This window comes from Odontesthes bonariensis, chromosome 14, assembly GCF_027942865.1.
Source record: "Odontesthes bonariensis isolate fOdoBon6 chromosome 14, fOdoBon6.hap1, whole genome shotgun sequence".
Taxonomy (NCBI): Eukaryota; Metazoa; Chordata; class Actinopteri; order Atheriniformes; family Atherinopsidae; genus Odontesthes; species Odontesthes bonariensis.
Genome location: NC_134519.1, coordinates 16,663,701 through 16,687,654, shown reverse-complemented (window position 1 = coordinate 16,687,654; position 23,954 = coordinate 16,663,701). Strand labels below are relative to the sequence as shown.

The 23,954-nt window shown below is 40.5% G+C and overlaps 1 protein-coding gene across 5 annotated transcripts in view; it reads right to left on the bottom strand.

The window, feature by feature from the left end:
* rock1 (Rho-associated, coiled-coil containing protein kinase 1) overlaps positions 1 to 23,954 on the bottom strand; it is a 28,962-nt gene extending 5,008 nt beyond the window's left edge. For 2 of the 5 annotated variants that reach the window (XM_075483180.1, XM_075483183.1), the window contains exons 1-27: positions 18,159 to 18,495; positions 13,289 to 13,370; positions 11,502 to 11,602; positions 11,265 to 11,402; positions 10,876 to 11,051; positions 9,938 to 10,022; positions 9,613 to 9,757; positions 9,375 to 9,513; positions 9,054 to 9,145; positions 7,848 to 8,007; positions 7,627 to 7,699; positions 7,441 to 7,529; positions 7,025 to 7,073; positions 6,697 to 6,832; positions 5,645 to 5,736; positions 4,997 to 5,243; positions 4,355 to 4,461; positions 4,099 to 4,249; positions 3,292 to 3,452; positions 3,019 to 3,203; positions 1,756 to 1,825; positions 1,576 to 1,679; positions 1,264 to 1,429; positions 1,067 to 1,160; positions 894 to 982; positions 596 to 787; positions 336 to 501 (exon numbers count right to left, since the gene is read on the bottom strand). In XM_075483180.1, the coding sequence (XP_075339295.1) occupies positions 336 to 501; positions 596 to 787; positions 894 to 982; positions 1,067 to 1,160; positions 1,264 to 1,429; positions 1,576 to 1,679; positions 1,756 to 1,825; positions 3,019 to 3,203; positions 3,292 to 3,452; positions 4,099 to 4,249; positions 4,355 to 4,461; positions 4,997 to 5,243; positions 5,645 to 5,736; positions 6,697 to 6,832; positions 7,025 to 7,073; positions 7,441 to 7,529; positions 7,627 to 7,699; positions 7,848 to 8,007; positions 9,054 to 9,145; positions 9,375 to 9,513; positions 9,613 to 9,757; positions 9,938 to 10,022; positions 10,876 to 11,051; positions 11,265 to 11,402; positions 11,502 to 11,602; positions 13,289 to 13,370; positions 18,159 to 18,269 (3,400 nt within the window). In that variant the 5' untranslated portion in view covers positions 18,270 to 18,495. Of the gene's footprint in view, positions 1 to 335; positions 502 to 595; positions 788 to 893; positions 983 to 1,066; positions 1,161 to 1,263; positions 1,430 to 1,575; positions 1,680 to 1,755; positions 1,826 to 3,018; positions 3,204 to 3,291; positions 3,453 to 4,098; positions 4,250 to 4,354; positions 4,462 to 4,996; positions 5,244 to 5,644; positions 5,737 to 6,696; positions 6,833 to 7,024; positions 7,074 to 7,440; positions 7,530 to 7,626; positions 7,700 to 7,847; positions 8,008 to 9,053; positions 9,146 to 9,374; positions 9,514 to 9,612; positions 9,758 to 9,937; positions 10,023 to 10,875; positions 11,052 to 11,264; positions 11,403 to 11,501; positions 11,603 to 13,288; positions 13,371 to 18,158; positions 18,498 to 20,211; positions 20,314 to 23,089 lie in introns of those variants that run through there. The other 3 variants (XR_012772835.1, XM_075483182.1, XM_075483184.1) reach the window with 3 other exon arrangements.

Here is a 23,954-nt window from a genome sequence, read left to right as displayed (position 1 = left end):
GCATATGAAGGAGAGCACAGCAGCTGGACTATAACAAACATATTACTGACTTAGCTTTCTACCACTTAATTTGCAAAACTTAACAATGTTCGTCCAATGAAAACAAGTGTGTTCTAACTATATATGAGCAATAAGAACCAAATGTGGAAACAGACAGATTGCAGAAAGGACAAAGCAACATTGTGCCTCTCAACTCTCAAAATCACAAGTTCAAATTGTGTGTACAGAAAACCTAAATAGAGTAGGAAGCAGTTAAGTAAGATCCATGACAAGAAACATTTCCAACACACGTTTGATACAGACGCTTTGTTATCTATACACAGATGTAGTCATACCTGCAATATTACTGTCTATGTCATCTGTCTGCAAGCTGGTGACGCTCGAGTTCTCGATGCGCTGTTGCATATCAGTCAACCTCTCCCGGAGCTGCTCGATGTCACTCTCTTTGCTGTCCAGCTGCATCTGCAGTTCGGTGCGATATGCGTTTTCTTCTGCCAGTTGCTGGTAGTAGGAAGGTCAAGAGATTCAGATTAAAAACAGATATTATGATACTCTAGATAATCAAACTGGATTGTACTTGGAGGTGTTAACCCACAGCCTGCATTTCGCTGAGCTCCTTCTGGTATTTGATGGCCATGTGGTTAAACTTCTCTTTCTCCTGATTGAGATCCAGCTGAAGCTTGCGGTTCTCCTTCTCCTTCTTCCTCAGATCTGCTGTGCTGCCCTTCTTCTTCTGGTCGAGTTTCATATCTTTTCGATTCAGAATCTCTGCCAGCTTGTTTACCGCCTGAAGGATCGAAGTAGACAGTTGCAAAGCATCAGCCTCTGTTCCGTCTTTACTCAGCAGATGAAGTGTGTGTGTCGTTAACTTCTGTAAAGAGTAACATCCTCACCTGAGTTTTTAGTGTGCGCTCGTTGCTGAGGCTCTTCTCATAGTGAGCCTTGAGTGAATTAGAAATCTCTTCTTTCTGCGCCATATATTCTGGAAAAGAAAAAGGGACTCGGTTTGTCTAAACAGTAGAATTAAAATAAACCACAGAGATAAAAGGTTAGAAAACAACAGTACCTTCTTCCTGAACACTGAGCTTCTCATTTAACTCGGCCTTCTCTTTGCTGATGTTCTCAACATCTTTGGTCAAAGTTTTATTGGATTCCTCAAGCTGCACAGAAATGCGAAAATGATCATTTGCCTCATTCACAGTTAATAAAGCTAGAGCGAAACAGTAAACTGTAGATTAAAGGGTCCATTTCAGTTCTGCTCACCCGTGCAATAGTAGCTTCCTTTTCCCCAACGTCCTGCTTATGTCTAACTGCTGCTTTCTTGTTCTCCTGGCTGAGCTCAAAGTACTGCTCCTCCTGAAGTGCCCGTGCGAGCTGCTCTGACTCAGCCTTGGTCACAGTCAGATCCAGCTGGGCAGACAGGGAGTCCCTGTGTTGAGGATAAAGGGTGTGATGTAGTTAGCTCCGACTGGCCCAACCCCACAAAATCAAACAACAAAAGCTAAATAAATACAGAAATAAACACTTGAATGGTTGAGAGTGGCAGCGCTGCATCAAGAGAATTTCATTTCTTACCTTTCACTGCACAAATCCTGCACCCTTTTCTGTGCCTCTTGTACCTGCCGGTTCCTTTCCTCAATCTCTTCTTTAAGCTCCTTGACCTGAGTTTTGTAAAGTGTCTGGGGGACGACGGAGAAAGTTTTTAACAACGTTTTTTAAGAGTAGAGATACTGAAATACTGCAACTTATACTTACAGAAAAATACTGTTCGGCCTCAAGCTGGTCCTGAAGTTCCCTCATCTGTCCCTCGTTGCCTCTATATTGTCTGTAAAAAAAATATATAATTTTGAAAATAATCAATTAAATCAGTCCTGCACATTTCATTCTATTTCAATTTGGGACAGAACCAATTTTAAACATGAATATAAATAACCTTTCAAAGACATTTTCATCAAAAAAAGGCCCTACATCGAAAACAGCTTGTGCAGTGGAATGAGCTGGCCAGAGGATTAGTAAGTGAGTAGATGGAGCGGGACTGAGAATAAAGCCTAATCTTATAGTGTAAACACTGTGGCAAAACAGCTTTGGCATTATCATGCTTTAAGCTGGAATAATAGCACTTATTTGAAAATAACAGGCAATCTTAGGGCAATTTACGCCGCGACTCCCAAAGAGAATTACTGCCCAATGCTCCAGTAACAGGAAATAACAGCTCCTGACGTTACTGCCAGCTTCTTGCAGAGTAAACTTATTTCCCTTATAATTACAATACCCACGTTAAGCCTGGTTTATAGTCGGTAACGCAAGACGCAAAGCAAGACGCAAGAAGAAACGCAAGCCCTTGCGCGGTTGCAAGCCCCCCATTGCGAGCTTGCGTGTGTCACCTCAATTTTCTAAACTTCACGCAAGAAAAGATGCAAGCCTACTACTTGAAAACGGCATACTCATCGATCTGACAGTATGCAGAGCGTTTACACACAGTGCACTTCACTCCTGTCCGAGCCGAAATCAGCCAGCCTGAAAAGCTGATTTCCCTTAAGCTATAAACTCTGTAAATATATAACTTTAGCAACATTTGAAACATTTTCAGGCGAGAAAGTAGTCGTTTAGACCCCCAAGGTGTTGAAAATCTGACAAAATACCGGCTATTTACAAGAAGAAGAAGCATGAATCACTCGAAGAGCTCCTGGCGGTGAATTTCCTTTCATCGTAGTAGGCTTGTCATTGAAAAAACCCGCTACTCCACCTACTCTCCTGGCAGTGAATCGCCATGCAGCACACGCAAGCGCCGGCAAAGCTAAATGAAGTATAAACGTCTCGAGCCATTAACATACGCGCAAGAAGAAAGCGCAAGGGCAGTTAAAAGAAGTATAACTCAGCCTTTAGACTTCGTCATGTCAATAGTTCCTATTACGTTTATTTGGTTCCTATCACAACATCTTAAGAAATATATTTAGTGAATAGGTGAGCGATCACATTCGCACAAAGTTTGAAAAGAATTCTACTTCAGAAACTTACTTGGTCAGCTGTGCCAGCTGGAACTCCAGTGAACGTTTACTCTCAAGCGCTGTGTTGATCTCTTGCTTGAGCTGCTTTTCTGAACACCTCAGACGGTCGACCTCCAGCATGCGGCCCTTCAGGTCATTCTGAGCTAGGACACGCTTGCTTGACTCCTGATCTAACTGTATCTGTAGATTCTTCACCTGCAGAGGGAATATAAACAAGAACTGTAGCAACGGCATATACATAATACATCACATCAAAGCTCACGTGTGCAAGCCGTTCACGAACCTCATCTTCCAGCCTTTCCTTTTGTTTCATCAGCTGCTCCATTTTCTGCACAGACTGCTTGAGGTCAAACTCCAACATCGAGCACTGCTTCTCAACCTCCACAACCCGACTCTCAGCTCTCATCCTTGCTACGTTCTCCTCCGACATCTTCTGCTGAACAGCTGGAGCAGGACAGTGACAGTTAATTCCATCTTCCACAGCCAATAAGAGAGCAGTAAAGAAAAGTGTGGACCTAATTTGACAATATTAGTATGGCGTCTGGAGTTCACTTTGTCTCTGTGACGTTTTCAGAAACGATACAGATGATTAACAGCAGATACAGCAAAGAAGACAACACGCCAAATCGGCTGCAATACGTTGAAAAGTCTTCACAAAATAAAGATTTACCATCTGAAAATGTAAGCAATATTAATTAAAAAAAGGGACAAAGGTAACTCTTCTCTACTGGTCTGTTTCTGCTCAAAGAAGTTATCTCAACCGACCATCTTTCTATTGCAAAAACTACTTTACAGTCGAGCTTTGATATGGAACAAGGCGATGTCCCAACATGCTCACTGGATTACACCCCTTGAATTCTTCCAATCCAAACAGCACCTGAAGGTGACTTCTGATCAGATAGGAGAGAAAAAGAATGATGAGGCCGAAAGAGGTTGATGGGGTGGGAAAGAAGTTCCACAAAATAGAGGTGGCGAGGCAACAGAGAAGACAAAGTAGGACTTGGAAAAAAGAACAGAAAATAGGAATTGTATAGGAAAAAGAACAGGAGGGAAAAGTCTAAGGGCATGCTCTGACATGGGACTGGCATACCATTCGTGGCAGCTGATTTGGCTTCTTCAATAGACTCATATTTGTCTGTGAGCTGTGCCCGCGTCACCCGGTGCTCAGTCTGTTCCTGCTCCAGACGCTGCTGCAAGGTCTTCAGCTTGTAGTTCAGGTCTATCTCCAAGTTATTTTTTTCCTATGGGGAAGGGTACCAGACAAACATGAATTGCTTTTATTAGTACACAAACGATCAGCACTTTCTATCCCAGCTATTAATCCAACTGCTGCTACTTGTGTTTACCTTCTCCAGGATATTACTTCTCTCCTGGGCCTGCTTGCGTTCTGCTTCCACTTTGGAGAGGCTGTGCTTCAAGTTTTTATTGTCCTCTTGCAGTCCGGCCAGTCTCGCTGAGAGTGAAACATAAAGGCAAACAGAATAGTTTATTCATCCATTCAATTTCTATATCCACTTTAGCCTTTTTTAGGGTTGCAGGGTCAGTAGGAACCATTACATTTAGAAATATAAGGCAAAATCTGTTTAGTCGCCGCCAATCAGTTCATTCATTGTTTGATGTCCATCACAGCACCTCATTTCCAATTAACTTAGATGACTTTCAAAAACTTATCTCTGTTACAGATAAATCAGACATATTTGCAAAGAGAGATAGATCTCAATAGATTTTCTCTGTTGGTAGGACAGCTTTATAAAGTGTCTGAATGACAGGGAGACTCATTTTTAACAGATTTGGAACCATACAAATTTGATTTACTGAATTTCTACTTCTCAAACCCTATTTGTTCTATGTTCAGTTAGCATAATATCGAAAATATCATTTTCAAATTGGCATCAAATGAAATTTTTTATTTTTTTTAATAATTATATATTTAATCGAGCTCTGATTTGAAGTCATTGTTTCTTGAAGCGAGAGTTGAATGAGGTCACCTTGCAGCTCCCTGATCTCCTCTGAACCCTGACTGTAGTTCCTTCGTTCTGAGTCCAGGGAGCTCTGAAGAAGCAGGAGCTCCTTCTCCAGCTGTGCCTTCTCTCCATCTGCTGCACGACTCCTCTCCTGCAACTCACGGTTCAAAGTCTCCAACTGGCTTATTGACTTAGTCATCTCTGACTGGCTCTTCCTCAGTCTCGCTGCAGTGTCTGACTCTGAGCGCAGCAGGTCATTAGCCTCTTGCAGCTGTTAACAAAAATAAAGAGGAAAATGAAGTTAAATGTACTGTTCTTCTGTGGTGTGGTGGTGGTTAGCACTGTCATCTCATGGCAAGAGGGTTCTGGTTCAAGCCGGCCGGGGTACTCCAGCTTCATCTCAGCCTAAAAGCATGCGTGTTGAGGTAATTGATGACTCTAAATTGAATGGAAGCATGAATGTGGGTATACACAGTTGTTTGTCTCTGGTCTCCGTTGTCCTTGACTGTCCAGGGGTATATCCTATGACAGCTGGGGTCTGTTCCAGACTCCAGCAAAAATGTAAAGGATGAAGTGGGTGTAAAAAATAGATAAGATGGCATTATCCTCCGCTAGTCCAGGTTGTGCGTGTGTGTGTGTGTGTGTGTGTGTGTGTGCATTTCTATTATTTACCTGACTCTGAAGCTGGGCAATCTTGTCATTTGAAGCTTGTGAGTTCTGACTGATCTTCTTCATATCTTCAAGCTGCTCCCTCAAAGTTGACACTAAGAGAAAAAAAAAAAAAAAAAAAAATGAAGACAGGGGAAAAATAAATAAATAGTGAAACTAGTTATCATTTAAGCTTAGAATCCAAACACATCTATTTAAAATTCCTGAGTCCCTTCTTAAGCTTGCATGGAAAGACAAGTTTTTAACTCCAACATCTCAACGCTCATCAATCCAATTATAGCACTGGTCACGAAACACTGTGTCCGTGTTATAATGCTTCTAACAGTTAATAAGATAAGATAATAGGAAAACACCGGAATACCATTTGCAGCACACATGTTCAGCAGCTACAGAAAGGAAGAGTTCATTACTGTATCCATGTCCAGACTGCATCTCCACTCTAAAAACCTTATATCAACAGTCAGTGGGTCTACATGATGAGAATATTTCGATTATAGCTATAGTTGTATTATCCTTATTTGAGCAAGTGCAATTATCCTTGGATATATGGCGGTGAATGAATCAAATCATTGGCACAAAGCATGCCATACCCCGGTACGATAGGTGGCGCTGTACCCATTTCAACTATTGCCTATAGAGCCACTTCCGGTTTACCGCTTCACCACCAACAACAAAAACAAACACAGGCATTCGAGAAAGATGGCAAACGAAGAGCAACAACAGTAGCGGTGACAACAACAGTAATATCGTCTCCTTTGACTTCCGGGTCACGACCCCGGGAAAAAATCTCGAGCATGTGCAGAACGCAAAGTCCAATTCACCACGTGCTTCAGCGTCTACAAGCACGTTTATTTTGACTTTCAACCGAGTTATCTCGGGGTCTTAATCCGACCGCAAGTAACCCGATACGAACCAATTTCTCGTCAGATTAAGGTGTATACATGAATTTAATAACTCAGTTTTATTGTAATTTAGCCCTTAATCCGATTCTTACAGTGCCATGTAACCCCACTGACTGTCTAATTCAAAAGTCAGCAGCACATCATTATCTTTACCCTCATTCTCCATATTGCGTCTCTTCTCTGCCTCTTGGTCAGCTTTTCTTTGGTACTCTGTGAATCTGTGCTGCAGCATCATCTTGTCCTTCTCCAGCAGAGACATGCTGGCTTCTGCACTCTTCTTCTGGTTTGCCTGTGGCAACAGTCAACAGAGATGTTTAGATGTGGAGGAATTAATTACTTCATTAAATGGACGGTTATAAAGAGGAAGATATTCGACGAAACTGCTTGTGAATATAATCACGCATTGTCAATTTGTCATCAAAGCAACCAACACTGTGAATTAGGGGTTGTCAATAAGGAGATATTGAGACAAAAACATCACCTCTTCATCCAGTTCTTTCATTATCTTCTCAATCTTGGTGTTTGATGCCCTGGAGAGAACAGAATGAGAGAAAAACTAAACATTTACTGTTCCTTACAATGAAATGCTGAAGTTAATGACTTCTGCATGTAAAACGTTTGGTTTCCTCATTACAAATAACTCAAGCGCTTCATACACCTAGATAACAGGGTACAATCTGACCATGTCATGTAGATAACTAATCCGGTGCCTTTCCTTTTACACATAAAACAACTTAACTGGAAACTTGTTTTAAAGTACACATCATTAAATTCCCAATAAATTCAACTCTCAAGTCTTGTTTTTTTTTTACTAGACTGAAATCTAAATCTGTTTCAACTAAAAATTTTGCATTAAGTATTTTGTTCGACAAAGCAAGTAAATCATTTATTCCCTACCTGCATTTCTGTTCCAGCTCATCTTTGAGTTGCATTTCACTGTGGAGCTGCTCCTCTAGCTGGTAGATTCGTTTTTGCAGGTTCTCAAGCTAAACAGAAACATGTCATTTCAATTTACATGATGAGAGGAGATGAGATTAGATGGCCGATGTTATACACCCCGTAGACGTGCAGTCTTCTACTCACATGACTCTTGTCTTCTTTTGTGGAACTGCAACGTTTGTCACTGGTCTTTGTTGCAGTGGAGCTGCGCAAAGGGCTGGGAAATGAAGGTTTCATTATGCACACATAACTTCAATAATCAAGCTGAAATGGAAATGATGAACTGCAATTATTTCCTCAGTAAGTAACAAATATTCAAGAGTATTTTCAGAAACAACAACAGTTTTTAAATCCGTCTGACTTACTGCTGATTGCTGTAATATGTGAAGCCAACAAAGGGGAGCTGGTTGCCCACAAAGGCCTTTGGTATGGGAAAGGTCTCCTCCTCTCCCCGATCCTCCTCGATGTCATCAAAGTTACTGGTGTCAATGTCACTGATCAGTTCAGGTACTACGGGGGCAGCCGCTGCAAACGGCACAAGGATGAGAAAGCCTCATGATGATAAACAATTAACCCTTTACACAAGAGATACGGAGATATTTAGCCTTGGAGTGGAACCGTGTATCAAACATTAGTGTGCCAAATGAAAGCACTTCATACCACAACATTCTAGGTCACCAACTTTAAATAGTTAATGTTATATTAACATGATGTCAAACAGACCTACTATTTGTGAATTGGAACCGCTTCGTATGTTGTAACAATACTCCACACACAATGTTCACAAAGTGCATGTGTGCCTGAGCAGGACGTTTTTCAGACCTATAAGCTTTTGGTGTCGTATTTGCTCTCAATTGTGGAATTTTAGAGGTGTTGATGCCAAATTTCTGGCATCACGACACTTCCAGTAATGACGAAAGCCAAAAAATAAAAAATAAACAATTAAAATGCTCAATCTTGATCCTATCATATGCCTATTTATTTTTAACAAATATTTCCTCATTTCCAACCTCATTTTGAGAGGGATTAGTTCCAGTCGGAAAAGAGTGAGAAAAACAAGTACTTTTGTTTGCACTGAGCTTTTTTTCCAGGATGATACATCCATTTTGAAATCCTTTTTAACACAAGGGAAAGCAGTCGGCTGGCAGAGCTGGTCAGGCATTGAAACAACAGGGGTGGCAAACACCAAAGTGCTGACTTCAGCCTAGTAAAGTATTAAACATAAAGCCACTAAAGAACAGACTGCAGCTACAGCATTTAGCCCTACATTTCTAATCACTCAGCTACAGTGGCAATCCCAGCACATTAACATTTGAGTTGAAGTGCCTCCCTGCTGTAGGCCTCAAAAATGCTGTGCTGCCAATTATTACTCTAAGCAGGAATCACGTTTAGTCTTGGAAAGGATACTGAATGAATGGCTCGTCTACAAGAATTTCCTGCAACTGTCTGCCGTAGGTCAAATGGAAAACATGATCGCTGGCGACATGATTGAAATAACAGTGTCCAGACTGCCAAATTAAATCAGAGCTGAGACAATCGGGGGGGGGATCTTAACAGTAGAAATGCTTTACTCTCTCTGATGTTCTCCCAGGTCCACTGGTCATTCTTGAAGAAAGGGTGTCTCTTGATTTCATCTACACCATTTCGGCCGAGTCGAACCTCCCTGTAGGGGACCAGAGGGACAAACAGTTTGTTTAGAATTCTTAAAATTCTTCAAGATGTTTTTATATTCGCTTATTGAGCAGTGCAGGGAGGAACACTATGAATGTTTCTATCTAGATTCATTCCACAGAGGGTCAAATACAATAGACAAGAGTTCACATCTTAAGAAGGGAAATGCCTCAGACAAAGACCCACATTACAATAAAGTGCCTGATCTGTTGCCATCTAACCTGTCAGTCAGGAAAGCACAGATGAGCTTCTTTGCATCGTTGGAGATGTCGCTGTCGTCCGGGAAGGTTAGAGCATTCTTGTGGTTCATAATTTTGCTGTAGGTCCCCACCAACGAGTCTGCATAGAAAGGAGTATCGCCTGTGCAGAGGACCAACAAGAGCCGTTAGTAATTTACATATTCACCCGTAAACCCGCAGAATAGCCGTCCTTTTCTACAAAGACTTCTTCAAAACTCACCGACAAGCATTTCGTACAAAAACACTCCGACTGACCACCAGTCACACTCTCTGCCATAATAGCCATCTCCTCCTTGGGATTTTAGTACCTCAGGCGAAATGTAGTCCGGAGTGCCAACTGCTGTGTCGCATCGTACCATACCATCCTAGAGGGAAAAACATTCCAATTCCACTATTTGGTCAAAACAATTTGCTAAAGTAGAAAACAACAGAAGAGAAGTAGAAGCTAAGCTTTGGGCTTTTTTAAAATATTATTTACAAGAAAAAAAAGGTTAATCTACATAGTGTGATAACATTCTCGTATTTAAGGAAACTGAACACAATACCTTGTTCATTTTCATGCAGGTCCCAAAGTCTGCTAGTTTTAGGTGACCTGCTTTATCTAGCAACATGTTATCAGGCTTCACATCCCTGTTGAGACAAAAACACGATGGGATCAGTACAAACACATCGCAAATGAAACGCGTGTCACTCAGAAAGCTGATAACCAAAGCACATGTGTGACATTCAAAAGCTCCAGCTGTGTTCTAATAGTTTCACTGAAATGCTTCACAGGTGCATTTAATCATCTGTTGTGGAAGAGTAGAGAAGAGGAAAACGCTGAATCAGACATGTTTAAAGATGCTGCAGCTTTAGGTCTGGTTTTATGAACCATGAAGGGGGGGCTGAGAGAGCAAGATTCATTTAACCATGGATTTAGGCCGAGCAGAAAATAAAGAAGGTATGGACTTTCCGTACCTGCCCCTGTGTACAGAGAGTACAAAACCTTATTAGTAAGATCACCAGTATTCATGATTCTTTGGAGGGACAGAAAATATCATCAGGGCTGTCAGATATAGAACTTACTTTCCAACAAAGTTCTCCAGCACATGAAGATCTAATAACCTTTTTGCTTAACAACCCAACACATGAAACTAATTTAACAACGTATTTGAAATACAAGACTTTTTTTTTTGTTTATAATTCATATTAGGCTCGCAGGACTACTTGATTTTTACCACAATGCTTCTTAAGGTCAAAATTTTTCACCAAACATGTCTCACAGTGATCATAAGCCAAAGAGAAATGATTTCACACATTAGCTTTGGGTTAATTTACAGACACCTGAAAGACTTCCTGAAAAAGGCATGAAAAACAAGTCTGAAATTAAATGTTTAAATAGTTTTGGAAAGAAACTCAGTCACTGGAATCTGAAGAGAAAAAAGGATTTGAGGAGAAAAAGAACAAGAAAAAAAAAAGAAAAAAAACAGACATCGACAGTCACCTGTGAATGAAGCCCATAGAGTGAATTCCATCCAGTGCCAGCACCACCTCAGCAGTGTAAAAGCGGGCCCACTTCTCTGGGACGTCATAATTACTCATTAAGTTAACCAAGTCGCCTCCAGGCATGTATTCCATCACCATGTAGAGGTAGCGGTCATCTTGGAATGCAAAAAAGAGCTGGAGAATGGAAAGAGAGATGGAGACGCTTTATAGAGAGAAGGCGGGGAGCTGAATGGAAGCGCTGCAAACAGCTAAGATCAAGTGGGAAAATTTGAATATATCAGTAACAAACAGCTGACTTTTTATTGTAAATCGTGACTGCTGGCTGAACCGTCGCAGTTTTGGTCCGGGGTCAGCCTTAGGTTTAGGGTTTTCATCGTCACATCATACCTGCACTACCCATCCACTGTTTGCAAAAGCCATGATGTCCCTCTCTTCCCAGAAGAAGGCAGAGTCCGACCTCTTGATCATCTCAAACTTGCTCAGCAGCTTCATAGCGTATACTTTGCTTGTGGCTTTGTGTCTTACCTGGAAAAAAAAAAATAAATGATGCAACAATAAAGTTCATGTTCTGTTCACAACATCAAGTAAACAAATTGATATATTACACAAAAATCTAATTCTTACCAACTGAACTTCTCCAAATGCACCCCTTCCAATAACTTTAACCACCTCATAGTCCTCCGCTTTCATCCGCAGATCCCGAATTTTACTAATGGTTTCTTTGTCTGGAGGGAAACATAAACAAAGAGGGACGTTAATGCTAAAAAAGTTGCTCTACACAAACCTATACTATGCTCATGTTATTAAATTGTTGTTCAAGAAAAAGCTTATCCTCTGCACTACACATTGAGGCATCAAGTAAAAGCAGCAAAAGCTTGATGGCTGAATTAGCAATGGAGTTAATGCAGTGAGGTATCCGTTTTTACGATCTAATATCCTTTGAGAGTAAAGTAATGTCTATATTTTGAACAGGAACAAAACTGTTGGCTAACACACCAGAAAAAGCTGACAGCGTTTAAGGAAAGTTTGTTGCATGCTGAGAGTTGGCCTCTCCCCAATGTAATAATTCTAGCTCCCCTAGGGGAGATATTATCCACCATTCAGCCAAATTTGGTCATGCTGTACTAGGGGGGATCATTTTCAATTCACACGGGCCGCAAACTGGCACAGGCCTGCACGGAAAAGCAGGGTGTGGGGGGGTATCCAAGTTCAAATTCTGTAAAAATAAATAAATAAAATGAAATCTTAAGCTATTAGAATCAGTGTGTAAGATTTTTCTTGAGGAATGACTTTGTAGGAGCTGTACCCCTACTTGAAATTCCAGACAATCATTAAGAAGTATTGATATGTTTAGGTATCGTACATAATGTTGCTGCATAGACGATCATATTCGGTTAGTTGTGCACGCGTGTAGGGATATTTTCAGTAGGTCCCCGAACACATACACTGGAGCAATCGGTTGATTCGACTGTGGCGTGAAGCACAAAGTAGGAACCCCTTCAGGCAACTCGTGCTACTGAGGGCCAGGGTCTCAGTACATAGCTGGTCTTTTAGGCCATACCAATCAATGCTTTACACAAAAGGACAGGCCCGAGAGTAACTGAGAAGATGTGTAATGGCAGGTTTTTGCCCAGGGGCTTACTGTAGCTTTGGTTGATATTCAAATATAAAACTCAGTTATGCTCGCACAAAACTTGCACAGCGCATGCCTGGCACCAGCAATGTCTCCATAAAAGTCAGCCATAAGCAGTCAGCATTGCATACGAGCACATATCCAACTAGATTTCAGAGAAAAGTTTATTTACTGCAGAGCTTTTTAAGAAACCAAGGCTACAAAAACAAACAAACAAACATTTGTTGTTTGGTGCACTTACATGAGTTCTGGGTAAATTATTGGTTGACTACTTATTGTTCAGGAAATTAAAAGCAAGTTACGATAATGACACCCAACCCCCATCCCAGACATCCCTGGCTTTATAAGAACAAGTTCTGGGATAAACAGTAATATGAAAAAAAACAAAAACAAAAAAAAAAACATTTCCTATAAACATAATTGCAGAGATTTGGGTAGGTGCATTAATCAGTTTGGGAAATAGAGATATAGACCCACAATCAGCCTCGGATTGATACCTTCGTTAAATCTAAACCACAGTTGTGGGGATTACATAGTTTGAGGACACTGTAAAAAAACAGAAGCCAACCTTATACGAATCATGTGGATCACCAAACATTTATGAAAGCCCCTTTGTTGGGGAAACCAAGCAGCAGACACCTATTGTGTCCAAGCAGTGACCCAAAAACAGCCTTTTTTTTCTGAGCCTAGACTTTATAAAACAGGGTTCTGCAAACACAAATGGGACATCACTGTTAAAGGACTCCTTAAGAGGGAAAGTATGGTGTGTGGTACTTACATCTATTCAAAAAGTTGTCAATGCTCTTGTTTTTCCTCAGGGCAGGGAAGTCAAGGTCATACACCAGAGCATCCAAGCCATCCTGAGGGAAGAAGAACGGCGTTAACTAGCAGGGAAACAAAATTATTCCGTCTCTGCTGATCCACCAACATCACAGAAAACCCTCAAAAGCAAACCGGCAGGGAGAGGAGCTCTGTAGAACAGCTCTGAAGATTTCTGCAGTAAGCTACCAGTGGGCTTCAAGTATTAATAATACCAAGGAAGGTTTGAGGGTAAAGTTAAAGCAAGAAAAACACATTTCAACGGTTCACTCAAGGACATCAAAGGTCACTTAAAAAAAAGCTTTCATGTTGCTTGCAACAATAAGATTTAGTTCAATTGATACATTTGTTGTAGTAAACGCATGAAAATATATATATTTTTCTTTTTGTGGATTTTTGCCTTAAGTTTTTGATGGGGACAGGATCCAACTTAAGCCTTTGTATGTAAAGCACACCCTCAATGGATGAGCTGTGAAGACACCCTGGAAAATGACATCTTCAAACAATAAGTCTCATTTGCCTGACCTTACGTTTTTTTTTTTTTTGTTTGTTTGTTTTTAAACTAATCACGCATTTCCATAAAGCTTCAGGATCAAATTATGCTTTTTCTTTAGCTGCCAAGTTTCAAAATGTGTCTCATAAAGGGATCTGAAGAAATGAGCATAAGAGCTCATCAGGGTTAATACATCAAAGCGACATCAGGAACCAGTGGCAAGTAACAAAGTGGCGCCATGTCACAGGCGTCTGGGTAACTTTGCACAGGAGAGCGGTAAACTTTACAATATTTAGAATGGTACATCAGCGAAGCAATGTTTGTATAAAGACTGGTCATAAGTAGTTTTGTTTACATTATAATTCTACTTCAGTTAGATGTTTTTTGAATAAGACTAATACTCAAAAACCCGTGTTTCAATTTAAGCTAACACATCATACGGATTGATTAACCGAAACTGAACAGCTCCTGACTCCCCTCAGTGTCCCTGTGGAAACAACTTGATTATCATAAAAGTAAGACTGAGAAAGATGGAGTAACAAAAGAAAATACTGTCCTTTTTATCCTCATTACTGTATGTGCGATACAACTTGTGTATGAAGATATCAAAAGTCCCTTATCACAGTAACTCATTTCTCTTGTCCACAAACTTGAACATACAGAAAAGTTACATTTTCAGCTACTTCTATCCACCGCTAGTATGTTTGACGGCCACAGCCTGCTCATCTGTCTAATACAGGCAGTTAAGATAATTCTGACTTCAGATGGACATTTTCATCAAACCTCAGCGGTTGTACAGTCCAATCCTGTGTGAATGGAAAATAATGTCTGAACTGTGGTCCCCTTTGTCACTGACATAAATGAAGCCATGAGGAACATTAACATAAATGTGACTGTGTCTGAAAGACTGAATGCAGTTGCTCAAACAGACACGTGAAGCCATTAATGATGGGTATCTTGTGCCTGAGAAAGGCTCTAAAGTTGGCTTAATAAATATCATTTAAAATTATGAGGGAGTTACAAGATTTGAATTCCAAAAGACGTAAATATGCATCCAAGTTTTCTTTTCCCAGGCTAGACAGAATCTAATCTAATCTGCCATAATCCAGAGTGGCTGAAACAAAACAGGTTCATTAACACTTGAACACACAGATTTATTCAGTCCCACAAGCAGGTGTGCACCAGATGTTGAAAATTAGCATCTTATGCCCGTGTCACAGATGAGCTTACCAAAACTTTCTTTCTTCTAAAAGTTAAAAAGGCACAAGTTCAAAGCTGAGGTATAAATCAAATGCAGAAAAAAAAAAAAAAAAAAAAATGTATGATGTATGTTATGGCCAGCATAACATACATCATATCTCTGAATTCACTATCATAGCAAGAATTTTGTCACCCAAGTATTCTGGACGTGTTAATAACGCATTTGTTTTTGCATCTCTGAGCAAAGCAGTGATGACACACGATGAATCAGCGGCTCAGACAAAGCAAGGAATCCTCTTAAGTAACTATGCTGCTTCTGCTCTGCAGTGGAGGTCACAGCCACACCCCTCTACGTGAGACATAACACCAACAAGTGCCCTGCAGGAAGGGTGGAAACAGGGAAAAGGCAGGTGGGAGAGGCAGGAGTGTGGGAGGTGGAGAATGGCTGGTAGGAAGAAAAAAAAAAAAAAAACAGACAGGGGACATTTATATTAACGGGGGCTTAATAAATATTCTGAAGGGGACAGAATATGGGAAATTGGTGAATAGCAAGGCTGTTATCAAGACAGGGAGCCATCTTTAGCTCTTTAGTTTTAGCTAACAAAAACTTCAGAAGTCCAAAAAGCCTTTACACAAGTCAGACCATAAACTGGGAGAAAAAGGGACCTTGTTGACCATGCAGTATCCAACCAGCCTACAGTGGGGAAAAAATAAATAAATAAAAAATGCGAAAGAACTGAGTCTTTCAGGACCCAAATCACAAGGCTCTGTGCGCAACATTGCACGTTTGCATAACTTCCTGCCACAGAGAACTCTGGACAGCCACAGTAACATTCCAAACAGGACTGTACACGTCAGAGAGCTATTTTAGGTATGTGGCCAAACAAGTCCGCAACAAAAAAGTGAAGGAAGACAGAGAGAAAAAAAAGAAATCATCCCAAGTACAGAGTCACTTAGTGGACAGTATTTTCAATCAGCACCAGTGTTTAACGCCGTGACGGAAAGGTGGAGGGAGGGGCTGGCACATATAGAGCTGGCTGGTCCAATAAGAGAACAAATAAAGGAAAAAACAAGGAAAAGTCAGAGTGCATGACAGCGACGTTAAGATGCTGCGAGCGAAACACTAAAGAGACGCAGACAGAGACACAGTTCAGCATAAATAAGAGAGAAATCCTTCATTTATGAGCTGAATACAGTTTTCAATAAAAAAATGCAAAACATGATTTTTTTTTCTTCTTCAAGCTTTTCAAGGCTTGTTAGCTCTGGAACAACCAACTCCCAAACAGGAGCAGCAGGGGCCAGATGTGCACATGACATGAGGACGGTGATCTAACCGTAAACCTTGCAGGTTGTGGGTGACCCACACACAGCTAACTTACTGCCACTCCATATTTTCTATCATGATACAATTTAAAGTTTCTGAATAATTCAATAGAACAACTAATAAATGACCCAAAAAAAAAATTTTTAAATCTTCTGTATTTGGTCAAAAACAGAAGATTCACATGCACATGCATTGATGCATTGATATGCATTGTTGCAGATGATGTCCTTCAGGGAATATTATGTCTAGCTTCTTCTTCTTCATTATAGAAATATCATATAAATATTCTTACATGGACATATTTATGTGCAACAAATTTTGTTTTGTTCTAAATCCCAATAAAACACCCAGGTAACTGGCTTTAATTCAGCTTTTAATGATTGAATTAGCTTCAAGGACTAATTCACGATTGTCAAGTGTGAGGGTTAGCCTTCAAAAACACTGGTGTCGGACTGGTTTCAGCCATTGAACTGTTCTGAGTAGTAAATAATCCTAACTTGGATCAACCAAAAATCAGCTCACTGCCAGGCTAATAAGTGTAAGGCTCAAGGTGAAAGATCACAGACAAAGCTTTAGCTAGAAATTCAGAGTAATTTCAACAAAGTAAACTGTCATTAGTCGAGCAGCTCCATCAACTCTTGCAGCTCTGAATAGTTCCATGGGGGCTCATTTGTTTCTCTCCAATTCCAGAAGGCGAGACTGTGTCGCACAAATAAAATAAAAAGAATTTGCTCCAGTACGGAAACAAAGTTAACTCAAATGTTAGCTAAATCATACATGAATGATATCACCGTGCAAGAAAGTTGTAGCAATATTAAATTCAGTAACTGACTTTATTTGCAACTCAAAAAAAAAAAAGAGAACCAGTCAAATCCTACATATGTTTAACTCAATACAGCAGGAGCAGGCAGTCTGTTTTAGCTTGCAGGGTTCCCTGTTATCCTCTTTCTGCCGATGTTGCTCCTGCCAGAGGACGACACATCTCTGAGATTATCAAAAAACACCAAAGCCAATTTAATCACCATATTAAAGTAAATGTGGTGGCAATGAAAAGTAAAAAAAATGTATAGCTGTACAAAAGACTATGCCAGTGGTTGACATTACATATGGCAATTATTTCTTCTACTTCTTAACTTTTCTCGGAGAAAAATACACACAAGCTCTTTTCCAGACATTAAAGTCTGAGTTAAAATTTCCATGAGAGACTCAGCCACATCATCTCTTTCTGCATGCTAGCACAAGGCATGCGGACTGGCCTAAGTCGAGCCCAGCTTCTTGCTTCCTTTTCTGCCACTTCGTCACGACAATATGCTTTCCACATGTGAAGAATTGTGCAGACAGCCATTCAGTTCGCCATGCAAATAAAGGTAGTTTCACTGTAGGCTGAGCCAATGTAAACACAAACGCGATCATACAAACCAATGAAGCCATTCAAAGCATGAAATACCACATCACTTCCTCACTGCTTAGTCTCAGGCAGTCTGAGAGGGACCCTTATCCAACTGTACATTCATTTCATTGGTGTAGCCTGAAAGCTGCCTGGGACACTTGCACTAGGCTTATTTTAACTATTTATGTCCAAAGCAATTTTACTTCTATTGTGTATAATATTTGCTGTCAGCAAATCCCATTTACCAAGAAAGGCTGCATATCTAAGGACTCTGCTGTATAAATGGCAGTGACAGTGAACCCAGAGGTGGCTAAAAAGGGACATTCCATTTTCTTATGAGGTCCAAGTGAGCGAGAATCACTGTCACAAATGCTTTCATGTGAAAATATAAATGACTTACTCCAACAGTGGAGCCTACTCACATGTTTCCACTGACTGAGCTCCGAATTGTCAGGCAAAAACTCTGCTTTCCTGCCTCTGCTGCCGAGCATTTTTTTTATCTCACCCAAACAAGTACTCATCTTATTAAACATGAACTCGGTACACTTCAACCGTCTTCGCCAGACATGAGTCAGAAGCCCTCTGTGAGTGGGACGAACCGATTGGGATTGAAGCAATTAGGAAAACGGATAAAAAGAAAATCATAACACCTTGAAGTTAAATGGTTTAAAACAAAAAAAAAAAGGAAGGAGAAGAGGAATGACTTAGTTATTAAAAGACCAGATCATTGCAGTATGCATTCCTGAACATAATCAGTCAGTTGAGGGAATGCAGAGCTACAAATAGCTCAGCCAATTGTTGTTCCCATAACTGAAGAGCTGAGGAGAGCAGTTTACAACTGACAACTCTGAACCTTTTCGACAATGGGGGCAGATCAAATGCTATAACGTTCACCACAAATATGTTTTTTCATCTAAATCAAAGTCCAATCTAGTGGTTAAACATGTTTCGGTCAGCTAGTACAAATCCAACATAGTTTACACAAACCTTGTGTAAATTCCAATGTTCCAAGGCTAGTTTTCCAAAACTTTTGTTGATTTCACAAAGCAAAAGAGAACATTTTTAATGTTGGCGATCATTCACCTCCATTTATATTACAGATGCTGTATAAAACAGAAACGATGTGCAGCACATAAAGATGCTCTACCACCATCTGACTGAGGAAACTGGGCATCGTGTTTGATATAACACTTTTAGCTCAATTCCTATCATGTGATCTACGAATAAGGACCATATGTAGACTATAAATGCTAAACCTTGTTTTAACATTAAAGGTCATCGTGCTGGAGACACACTCTTTGTTTTGGTTAAACATATAGAGCAATCACAAAACAAAGCAAAAGCATGCAAGTGGGCTGATAGAACCTAAAAAAAAGGAGAAAATTATACACCGTACCCAGCTTCAATCGGCTTTGAGAATAAAAATCTTAGAAGTACAGGTTAGACTGTATGCCTACAAAGTAGTAAAATCAATCCCTCGATATTAAACTAATGCTACCAAACCCCCACATGCTAAAGGAGAATACTGACAAATCTTCATCGTGCTCCTGTCAAAAATACCAGACCTGCCAGTAAACCCACAGCCAACTAGACATAACTCCATTATCAGTGCACACAACATCTTGTGGGTTAGGTCTGCAAATTAAAGGCAAAGGTTACTGAGACAAGGGCAGGTATTCAGCAAGGCCAACATTCACTGTACTTTGACTGTTGTGTGAAATTGAGCCTCAACAGATCAATTATTATAAGAAAATTAGGAGGCATCAAAGTCAAAAATTATTTCAAAAATGGACCATAATTACGGAAGAGTTCAAAGTGAACATAGCTTTCAGGGTTTACTAATCAATCAAGACTGATGCTGTATGACATAACCTCATTTGTGTGTCAAAAACTAGAGTGTTGACATCAAACATCTGTGTCAAATCTCTATTTAATATAGATGTGGTGTTTCATATATGTGCTAATTCACAGCAGTGCTACTTCACAAAGAAAAAAAATAAATCAAAAGTATATTTCAATTGCTAAGAGAAATTTAGACATTTTATTTTCCAGTGACGCAAGTGAAAACAACCATTTATACTGTTGCCAATATTAACAATTTCAGCTTTTACTCATACACAAGCTAACATGCAGTGTATGCAGTCCTCACATAATCACAGAGGGCAAATCTGGTTTACTGACTTTGCCATTTCCTGCAATTACTCTTATTACAGATTTAAAGTTGAAATAACACATGAAAGAGGGATCAAACACATACGAGCTCACGTTCAAAAGTGTCAAAGCAACAACAAAGGCTATGCCAGGAAACCATAATATATCTCTAACAGAGGCTACACCAGTGAAAAACAGGTTGTAACATATCAGCTCAACAGTTCTAATTTACCAGATGATGATCAAACTTTACAAATCTGGGTCTGAGCAGAGGAGCAGTTAGGAAACTATACTGCATACTTTCACTCCGAAGACCAAACTAACCTCCTCCTCTGTCCCAACTTCCAGAAGGGATGATAATCTGAACAAGTTGATGGGGGAACAAAAATCAATAAGGCTATTTTACTTCAATCTTAGTGCCACTGCGAATACCGTCTGCTCACGTCATCTCTCTAGAAACCAGCCCAGAATACAGTGACTGGGTGGTGGTGGGGAATCCAGATAAAGCTACTCTTCACTCCAAGTAGGATTTATTTAGAAGGTGAAGATAAGAGGCACAGAGTTGGAAAACAGAACAGACATGCAAACCCAGAGCTGAGCAGTAAAGTACGGGCTAATTATCACCATAACACAACACAAGCTTCAGTAGGGAAACTCAAACAGTGAAACACTTCAAAGAATGCAATGGCAGGTAAAGAAACCGCCAGTAAAGGGCCTGAATTGTGGATTCTGATGGAACCTATTACTCATAGCCAAGCATGTTGGCTGCTTTATGAGTTAAATGTCCTGATTCACAGCCCTCAGAAACATGAGTCTTTACTCTTCAGTCCACATAATTTTGGTTTATGGGAAGAGAGCAGAGCCCACACCCAGCTACCTCAGAGCTGCTTGCCTGGTCTAAACTCTCTCCAGACATGCAGAGTGGCTTTGGGACACTCAAGGAGCTCCAGGCCAGTCAAAGACAAGAGGTTATTTGATTAGCATGGAATTTTATTAAGCTGTGGGTGGAGTTGCATGGTGGCAAAGAGAGCCTCAGCAAAAGGCCCCCATTCATTGATCAGGGTAGATTGCAGGAAGGGGTGGGGGGTGGGGGGTGAACAACACTCTTGTGTGTAGCTGCCAGTGGGAACAGTCCCCACAGGTTTCTGCCAATAAAAATGCAGAGTGTGCACTTTAAGGGAGTTTAATAGCCTCTTTCTGCAACATGACAGGAGGTCACCGAGATTAAGCATGTTTTCTTTTCAAAAGAAAGCTATCGACAGCACCTTATTCATAACATAAACTTTACAACTTAGGCATGTGGGTGGGGTGGTAGGTCAAACCCGATCCCCAAACAGACACCTTCCCTGATGTTCTTTTGCTCAGATATCAGTCTGCCACCTCATACACCCTGTCTAGCGCCATCAAAATACAGAAAACATAAAGTACACATTAATAAACAGCACATACATGTGCAACACCTCAATGAGTGACAAAGAAAACTACTGTACTTAGATCCATGACAAGTACTCTTTCCTTGTAAATCTGAGAAGTTAACCCATAACAAAAATTTAGTCAAACCAGTAAACCTGAATCACAGGTTCCAACCTCTGTCCATAGATACTCTAAGCATTGTTATTCATCAATTTACCCTCAACAAATCTAAATCCACCACACCAAATATACTAGTAAAACTAAAGCCAAGTCATTGTGAAAACACTTGCTACCCTCACCCATGCTGAAATATTCCTGATATCAACAAACTCTTGACACAGCTTCATCCTCTTGGCATCCACTCCACACCGAGTCAGTTCCAAAGATTGCAGTAATAAAAACCAACGAAGGGGTTGCTTGAGGGTTTAGCACGTGGCAGCAGACAGGAGAGTCAATTCATGAGTTGTCACCTATAACACAGGAAACAGTCAGGGAAAAACTCTACTCATGCAGCTCGAGGCCTACAGGTTACAACAGGCTTGAAGAAGGGTCCATCGCTTCAAACTAAGCTTAGAATCAAATATTCAGACAAAAGCAACACACCCAATCACTCGCTTCTTAGTGATCCAAACAGAACCTAGTGGAAAAACAAACGGCTTCAGAGTGGGTGGCAGGAAACCACTTGGTCAGATTTAACAAAGCAATACGACTTAAATGTCCAAAAATACTTTGACACAGGGAGCCTGTCTTTATGGTGCACACAATGGCAGCCATATGCCAGTCTATTCTCATTGCCATTGCTTTTTTTCGTGCAATTATGCTCTCACTGACACCTGTTGTGAAATGGTAACAGAGCAAAGCAATAATAGAAAATAAATAAAAGTTGCAATGCTCGTCATTTATCTCAGTTTGTTTTGGGGAAGCATGTTGAAAACTGCTTAGTTAGGGAAATCCTGATCTTATCTTAAAAAAAGACAACAACAAAAAAGATCAAAGCGATACAAAATGACCAAAAAGACGGATATCTATTAGCCAAGCCTAACCTGAGATTATTTCAAACATACCGAATGGCTCAAAGAAATTGTTATACAGCGATATCTAAATGCAAACCTGCAATATGATCACAAAACGGGCATAAGAAGAAGCAACATGACCACAAAGAGACGTAACCAGACGCAAATTCATACAAAACTGTTTGACGGCACGACCACAATAGATACAACTGCATCAAAATGAGACACAAATAACCAAATGGGTAATATATATATATATATATATAAATACGTAATAAAATGTAATACAGATTCAGAATATCCACAAAGTGCCAATGAATTTGACCTGACTCGAACATAGTGAGCTGTAAAACTATAAAAACTTTTCTTTTTTTATAAATATATAGTTTTTTTGTTTGTTTTTAACTTCGTCTTTTTCAATGACTGTCTTGGTCCTTGTTAGGAAGACTGAGGAGCCGGTAACACGTTTGTGTCCATGAGAGCACTTTTTCACAACACAAGTGTAACTCCAACTTCACACAATGTTTGACTGAAGGCAAACGATGTAAAAAAAAAACTGCCATCCTTCAACAAATCCATACTTTATGTTTGCCTGTGCAAAGCTGTTTGAACTTGATGGAGTGTGTGAACCAACTGGGCTGCCGGCGTGAATGTCAGCATTTCTTCAGTGACAACTGAGACTAACTTGGTATCGGAAATAATTTCTGCTCCAAGGAGTAGACTGAACCCGAACGGCAGCGTTAGCTGCCTGGCAAGCTAACAAGCTACAAACTTACCAGTAGACAATCCGTGTTTACTTCTGACTTTGGGTCCTTCAACATAGCATCGATTTTTTCAAACCGAGCCTCCATACTTTCTCTAGAAGACATTTTGCTCTCAAACTCAGTCCCGACGGTGGGCTATGAACAAAAACAGCTCTCTAGCGAGGCAGCAGGCTGGCTGGCTAGCTAGCTTGCTTTAGCAGCCAGCAGGAGCTAGCTAGCCAAATGTTCCTTTCTTCGTGTGAACTTTACACCGCACTTCAGAGAAGATGCATCGTTCTCCTCGAGCTTTCACAGGCAATGAAGGCTTTAAAGTTGCACTGAACATGCAACATTTTCGGAGTCAGCGGATGTTCTTCCCTGTATGAGTGGCAAACAACTTCAGTGGCAAAGACAAATGCGGCGGCAGATTAGTCAACCTCCGTAGGATGCCACTGAGGATAAGGACTTAAAACGTTGGTGTATCCAAACAATAGGCAATTAAAAACATATATGCAATGTCTTCTCGAAAAGGGTCGCTCGTCGGAAGTCTAGTCTAGGCCCGTTTCCATAGCCGTGCCAGGCCCTTGCAGAAAACGACAAACGAATCTGACAGCTCAAAAGTAGAAGTGGTGGGAAAAAAAAACTTCTGCTTCTTCCAAATTTCGAACACTTTAAACACGGAGTCGCTCCAGCATTTCACAGCAGTCCTTCTGCAAAGTCCCGGGCACTGTCATTGGCTGTCAACCGTTTCCCGTCCAAACCGTTGTAACTCTCAGACTGAATGTACATAAAAACCGGGTTAAATGTGTATTAGTTTTCGGAAAACAATCGCAGGCTATGCCCGATTTTCTCACACAGCCTGGCCAACATGTCCGCCTTCCTGTTCAAACACCCCGGA